The sequence below is a fragment of the Geotrypetes seraphini genome, chromosome 3 (genome assembly GCF_902459505.1).
Source record: "Geotrypetes seraphini chromosome 3, aGeoSer1.1, whole genome shotgun sequence".
In the NCBI taxonomy this organism is placed as follows: Eukaryota; Metazoa; Chordata; class Amphibia; order Gymnophiona; family Dermophiidae; genus Geotrypetes; species Geotrypetes seraphini.
The window spans coordinates 392616097-392623574 of record NC_047086.1 but is presented as its reverse complement, the minus strand read 5'-3'; the positions used below and the strand labels follow the sequence as shown (position 1 = coordinate 392623574).

General features: G+C 47.8%; 1 protein-coding gene across 1 annotated transcript; it reads right to left on the bottom strand.

Moving 5' to 3' along the window:
• Positions 1 to 2079: 2079 nt before the first annotated feature.
• Positions 2080 to 4822, bottom strand: TBCC (tubulin folding cofactor C). Its single transcript, XM_033939786.1, has one exon. The coding sequence runs from the start codon at positions 4737 to 4739 to the stop codon at positions 3798 to 3800; it is 942 nt and encodes a 313-aa protein (XP_033795677.1). The 5' UTR covers positions 4740 to 4822; the 3' UTR covers positions 2080 to 3797.
• Positions 4823 to 7478: the final 2656 nt, after the last annotated feature.

The window sequence follows — 7478 nt, the reverse complement described above, 5'->3', positions numbered from 1 at the left end:
TCACATGGTCTTAACGACCGTGTTTTGTACATCTAGCCCTTAAGAAAAATAAAGTTATTATTAAGCTGAAAATGGCTTAATTTTCCCCCTAAACCTACCTCTCCTTTTCCCCATTTTCTATTTCTGTAGATAACTCATTCTTCCTGTCTCATCAGCTCATAATCTTGGTGTCATCTTAGATTCCTTTTTCTTCCTCTGCACAAGTCAAAGCAAATACTAAAGCCTGTCACTTCTTTCTCTATATCATCAAAATTAATCCCTTTTTTTCTGAGCACACTTATCACCTCACATCTAGATTACTGCAACTTGTTGCTCCGAGGTCTTCCACTAAACCATCTACCTCCCCCCATCAATCCATTAAAAAATTATGCTACATGACTTATATTCCACCAGTGTTGCTGCACTCACATTAGCCCTCTCCTCAAATCATTTCATTGGCTTTTGAATCAATTTCTATGTACAGTTCAAACTCCTTTTATTGTGTTTAGTGTGTTCACTCTGCAGCTTCTCAGTAGCTCTCCCTATACTCCTTCCCAAGCACTTCATTCATTGGGTTTCTCATCTGTATCTTTGAAACAAACTTCCTAAGTCAGTAGGTCAAGCTCCATCTCTGGCTGTATTCAAATCTAGGCTAAAAGCCCACTATATTTTGAGACTAATTTTAACTCTACAAATGAGTAGGAGTAAAGTACCCACATCTGTTTTAATCATTCCCACTGTAATCAATTCCCTAAACCCTTATTTGTTCCATTTGTTTTGTTAAGAGTGTAAGCTCTGCCAAGTGTTTAATGTATAGGGTAGTGTATACCTAGCAACATTATAATAAATTAGAAGTAGTATGGTAGTATGTATTTTCCTTTTTAATAACTACTCCCTAACATGTTAAAACAGCAAAATACAAGTTGTATTTACAATAAATGCACATTCATTTTAGTTGGCGCAGGATAAAAAGTGAAGACCTACAAAGCATGGAAAACATCTTGCTGTTGATATTCAAGAAGAGTTTAACCCTGTTAAGCTGGCCATCTGACAATATTCAGTGGTACTTTACGTCGGCTGTGACCAGTGGAGTGCTGCAGGGCTCAGTCTTGGGTCCGATACTGTGTAATATCTTTGTACGGGACCTGCCTCAGGGACTTCGAGGTAAAATTGCACTATTCGCCGATGATGCTAAGCTATGCAACGTGGTTGACAGCGCAACCGTGCCCGACCCTATGAGGCAGGACCTACTTTTACTGGAACAATATCTAAAACTTGGCAACTGAGCTTTAATGCCAAAAAATGTAAGGCTATGCACCTTGGTAGCGGTAACCCCAGCAGAATATACACCCTGAACGGGGAAACCTTAACAAGAACTGTTGAAGAACGGGACCTGGGTGTAATCATTAGCGAAGATATGAAGACGGCCACTCAGGTGGAGAAAGCTTTGGCCAAAGCTAGACGAATGCTGGGTTGCATCCGAAGAAGTTTTGTCAGCCGAAAGCATGAAGTCATAATACCGTTGTACAGGTCCATGGTGAAACCTCATCTGGAGTACTATGTTCAGTTTTGGAGGCCACATTATCAAAAAGACATGAAGAGAATGGAATCGGTCCAGCGAATGGCCACCAAGCGTCTAAGCAGGCTGCAGCTATATTCTCTAGAACACAGGTGTCAAAGTCGGTCCTCGAGGGCCGGAATCCAGTCGGGTTTTCAGGATTTCCCCAATGAATATGCATGAGATGTATGTGCATGCACTGCTTTCAATGCATATTCATTGGGGAAATCCTGAAAACCCGACTGGATTACGGCCCTCGAGGAGGGACTTTGACACCCCTGCTCTAGAAGAATGCAGAGAGAGGGGAGAGAGGACATGATCTTACAGGCCGTATCGAGGTGGAAGAAAACATCCTTTTTTTTACAAGTCCCACGGCAACAAGAGGGCATCCGCTCAAACTCAAGGGTGGGATATTTCATAATGACATCAGGAAGTACTTTTTCAATGAAAGGATGATTGATCGTTGGAATGGCATTCCACGTCAGGTAGTTGAGGCCAGCAACGTGCTCGACTTCAAGAAACAATGGGATAAACATGTGGGTTCACTTCGGGGAATTGCTTAGGAGTGTTCTTTTAAGGGAGGGTTCTTTTGAGTGGGCAGACGTGTTGGGCCGACGGCCCTTTTCTGCCGTCATATTCTATGTTTAGCGGGCAGTGCCACTGAATACTGCTTGTGACCACCCAGCACGGTCTGTTTGGTGCTGAGGTGGTCCAGGACAGAGCCAACACTTAACCAGTTAGCAGCGATATTCAGTTTGCTAACCTAAGTAAATGGCTAAAGTTAGGACAGCATCCACCTCTTGCTTTTTCTTACCCTTGATCCATACTTCTCTCTTCCTGCAAGACTATCATTGGAATGCTTTTTTGTTTCACTTACATTTTCTGATATTTGTTTTCTCATTTTTCATATATAGAAGCTATTACATTCAAAAGCTAATCAAAAAAAGGAATGTTATTTTTCTTTGGTGTATTCTTTGTTACCTTGAATTGGTGTGGTAGCTATTAGCCCACTATAAAAATGGTGATTCAAACTGAGGCAAGTTGAATCACTTAAAATTCTCATTGCTTCAGTGTTTTGCATCTCCCTCTCCGCTTCTAAACTTTTAAAACAACCACTATTCATCATTTCTATAGCATTGAAAGGCGTACATTTAACATTCAATGGATGATCCCTGCTCAGAACAGCTTACAATCTAATTTGGACAGATAAGAAATCTCAAGGTTGGGGAGATTCTGGTAGAGGAAATTATACAATGGGTATAGGTATCTGACAGCAGTGAATGGAAGTTAAGAATTGAAAGAAGTTTCAAAAAAGTGGGCTTTAGCTTGGATTTTGAAAACTGCTAGAAATGGAGCATGACGTATTGATTCAAGCATCCTGTTCCAGGCAAACATTGCCACAAGAAAGAAGGGATGGAGTCTGGAGTTGTCAGTGGAGAAGGGTACAGCAAAGAGGGACTTACCCAATAAAGAGTTCGTAGGGGGAGGGGGAGCATAGGGGGAGATAAATGAGGAGAGTTATTGGGGGGCTACTGATTGAATGCACTTGAGTCAGTAAGAGGAGTTTGAGCTGTATTCAGAAACAGATGGGGAGCCAATGAAGTGACTTGAGGAGAGGGGTAATGTGAGAATAGCGACTCTCATGGAATACGAGTTGTGCAGCCGCATTTTGAACAGATTGAAGGGGGTGAGAGATGGATGTATGGGAGGCCTGAGAGAAGTATGTTGCAATAGTCTAAGCATGAGTGAGGGATGATCTTTGACTCCTCTCTTCCCTGCTCAGCTCAGATACAACAAACCGCTAAAACCTTTCGCTTCCTCCTCTATAATATTATCAAAATCCAACCTCTCCTCTCTGAACACACTACCAAAACTCTTATCCAAGCATGAGATGATTTGAACTTTTATATAGGATAACTGTTTACATTTGTATAATCTGGAATTCAGAAAATTAATGTTTACCACACAGAAATGGAACAGGTGATATCTCCAGTACAATTGCCAGAAGAGATTTCCTCAACCATCATAATTACTTTCTTTGACTGTACAAACCCAACCTAAGGTCAAAGGGGTCCTAGCATTTGAGCTGTATGATCTGGGGTTGGAAACTATGAATAGATCCTCAGCTGCTCTCAGAATAATCGGGAAGCACACAATTTAGGAATCGTGTATATTTTTATAAGCTTAGTGAGTTCAGTGCACGGTACAACATTGGTAACAGAGCCCAAAAGCCAAAGTGCCTCATTCTTATTATTAGGTCTCAGTCCCAGTGAGTTATCCTGTCTTTCTCGGGAATGATGCTCCAGTTAGGGGACTTCACATCCCTCACCAGCCAGTTGAAGTCGTCAACGTGGCTCCAGTTATTCTTGCTTCTGTCCAGGCCGGAGATCTCGAAGTCCCTGTCGAGGCCTTCGTAGCTCCAGCTGAAGGGCGCGAACTGGACCCCGCTGCAGTCCTCGAGGATGGCGCGGCTGGTCACCTGCAGGTACACCTTGGTGTCGCGGGTGCGGTGGGTGCGCAGCTGCTGGCACGGGAAGGCGAACACGCAGCCGGCGCACTCGTCCACCAGCACCGAGGTGGCGACGGGCCCGCAGAGGACGCGCGAGTCGCGCACGTGGCGCACGTGCAGGGTGCTCGGGCTGCCCAGCAGCTTGACGGTGCAGTTGCGCAGGTGGCTCAGCAGCACGTCGCGGCCCTGCACCTCGTCGGCGCCCTTCACCAGCGTCTCGCACTCCAGGCCGCTGATGCCCGACTCGGCGGCCGGCGGCGGCGGCAGGGCGGCGGGGGCGCGGGGCGCGGAGGGCTCGGCGGGGGCGGAGGCCTCTTTCTTGCGGCACGTGAAGGCGAACTTCTTCTTGGGCCGCAGCCGCTCGCGGCCGTCGCCCAGCGCCGCCTGCAGCCTCTGCAGCGCCTCCTGCGCCTGCCGCAGGTCGTAGGGCGGCAGGAAGCGCACGCTGTCGCTGAGGAACTTCTGCAGCTGCTGCAGGCGAAGGGCCGCCTCCTCCAAGGCCGCCGGCGCGCCCCCGGGCGGCGCGAGCAGCTGCTCGATGGCGGCGCGCTCCGCCTGGAAGGCGCTCTGGAAGAAGTCGCTCTGCTCCTCGGCCACCGCCTGCTCGCGCTTCTCCTGCTGCCTCCTTTCCACCTGCTGCCGCCGCTCCTCGTCCCGCCTCTGCAGCCACTCGGGGAGCGCCGGCGCCTCCATCTTCCTCTCGCCCCCAACTCCTCCTCCCGGAACTTCGCGAGGAAATAGCCGGAAGCTGACGACAGCCCCGGCGACGCGTCTCATTAGCCGAGGCCCGCGCAAGATCCGTGCGCTCCCGCCTCCCCCCCGATTGGTTGGCGGTCGCGCGGCGGGCCGCTGATTGGAAGGGAGAGGGGGGGTGTCAAAGGGCACCGGGGCGGGGTTTTCAGTCTTAAAGGGCCAGCTGCAAATCATCTTCTGGTGAGTTTCCCTTTCAGATGTTACTTCGGCGTTTTCCTGCAGTAGGAAAAGGTTAAACGCGCTGTAGCCGCTTCTTAGCCCATGAAATGTAAACATACCGAGAGCCTGGGGCGGGGGGAAGCTCCCTGCCCACCTCCCCTTTAAGATGGGGAAGGGAACGAGACGCTTGTCAACGGACTCGTGTGAACACAGCATTTGCCTGGGGGTGGGGGGGCCAGGGCAGAGCTTACTGAGCCTCATGGCTTTCCCAGTGGTTGTCCTTTGCCCTTCGTCCCCTCCCCACCCCCCCCTCTCCACACAGCTGCAGGGCGGAGGGACTCCTGGGCCCGGCTCCGCGCGGCCCTCTCGCGCGGGAACAGCATAGGGAGGGTATTTCGTGGCGATGAGCTGGCCAGGCGCAACAAAAAAGCAAAAGAGGCTTCGCTTTACCTCCGTGATTTACACTTTTTGGATCTATTTTCCAAGCAGATGGACCAGAATTTGAAAAAAACATTTTGCAGTGCAAAAAAAAACAAACAAAAAATCGTTTAAACAGACTCATAATGGCAGATAAAGACCAAAAGGCCCATCCAGGCTGCCCATCCGCAGCATCCACTATTTCGGCCTCCTCCAAAAGATCCCGCATGCCTGTCCCAATCTTTCTTGTCTAGTTGCGCGGGGACAGAAATCCCACCCATCCCTGCCTGTCCCCGCCAGGATCCTCTCCGTCCCCACCAAGATCCTCTCCGTCCCCACCAGGATCCTCTCTGTCCCCACCCATCCCCGTAAGGAATTACCTCCTTCCCCGCCCGTCCCCATAAGGAATTACCTCCATCCCCGCCCGTCCCCATAAAAAGCAGCAATTACTTCTGACAGGATCATCAATTCCACAGTTTCTTTTGCTGTTTTCCTTGTGGAATCTCTTTGGTGGAACCCTTTCTTTGTTTTCTGTTCAGGTAATTAACTTATAAACCCCCTCTTTTACTAAGGCTGACGTGTCCATTATATTATATGGACGAACCCTTCTTCCAAAGCCTTCCATCCCCGTGGGAGTCCCGTTGGCTAGAGGGGGTCCCTGTGGGAGTCCCATGGGCCAGAGGAGGGTCCCCGTAGGAGTCCCGTGGGTTATGGGGGAATTCCCATGGGACCCACAGGATTCCCGCGATCCCCGTTCCCGTGCAGACCTCTATATTAGACGCATCTACCATCCTTTTCCTTAGATTATTACTCCGGAGCCTATCACCTATTAACTTCAAACCTCTCATTCCAGAGCTTCTTTTCAAATGAACGAGACTTGCCTCATGCATTTTGTGCCACCTAGGTGTTTAAATGTCTCTATGATATTCCCTATTGCCTTTCTTCTAGATTACACGTCTCCCTCCGTATTCGCTGTGATAAGGGATTAACCGACCCGTGAATAACTTTTTCATATGTTATTCGCGGTTTTCCATTAAAAACCATCGTGAATATGGGGAAACCATAAATAACATGGTGGCAGACCTGGCCTGTTCCTGAAGGAGAGGCAAAACACGGTGAAGAAAGTGCTGGGAATCAGCAATTTTCTCTGTAAACGCTTGGAATCAATGATTTCTCTATGCAAGCTGATGTAATGGGGGGGGGGGGGGGAGACAGCAAGCTAAAAACCGCAAATAATCGAAACTGTGATTGCTGAAACCGCGAATACGGAGGGAGAAGTGTATACGTATTGAGGTCTCTGAGTCTGTCCCCATACACTTTATGACAGATACCACTCACCAAGTTTATAGCAACCCTCTGGACCAACTCCATCCTATTTATATCTTTTTGAAGGTGTGATCTCCAGAATTGCACACAATATTCCAAATGGCCCGCATCAGAGACTTATACAATGGCACTATCACTTCCTTTTTCTTACTAGCCTTTCCTTATACAACCAAGAATCTTCCTGGCTTTGACTGTCACCTTTTCCACCTTTTTTGTGACCTTAAGATCATTAGACACAATCATCCCCAAGTCCCACTATTTTTTCATGCACAGAAGTACTTCACTTGGATTTTTGCAGCTCAAGTGTATGATCCTGCATTTTTTAGCATTTAATCTTAGTTGCCAGTTACTTGACCAGGCTTTGCTAGATTCCGCCTCATATTATCCACATTAGAGTGTCCACCCTATTACAGAGTTTGATATCAGTAGAATGACAAACGTTACCAGACAGACCTTCCGCAACATCACTCACAAAGAGTCGTCCAAAGGACAGATCCCTGCGGAACACTTCTAACAATATCCTTTTCCTCTGAATAAACACCATTTACCACTACCCTCTGTCTCCTTCCACTTAACTAGTTTTTTATCCAGACCATCGCTTCAGATCCCATACCTAGGGTAGGTACTCAGTTTATTTATCAACTGCCTATGCGAAACCATGTCAAATCCAAATACACCATATTTAATGCCCCTGCCATATCCAACTGTTCACCCAGTCAAAAAAAATCAATCAAATTTATCTGACAAGACCTGCCTTTCGTAAAACAAATGTACTGC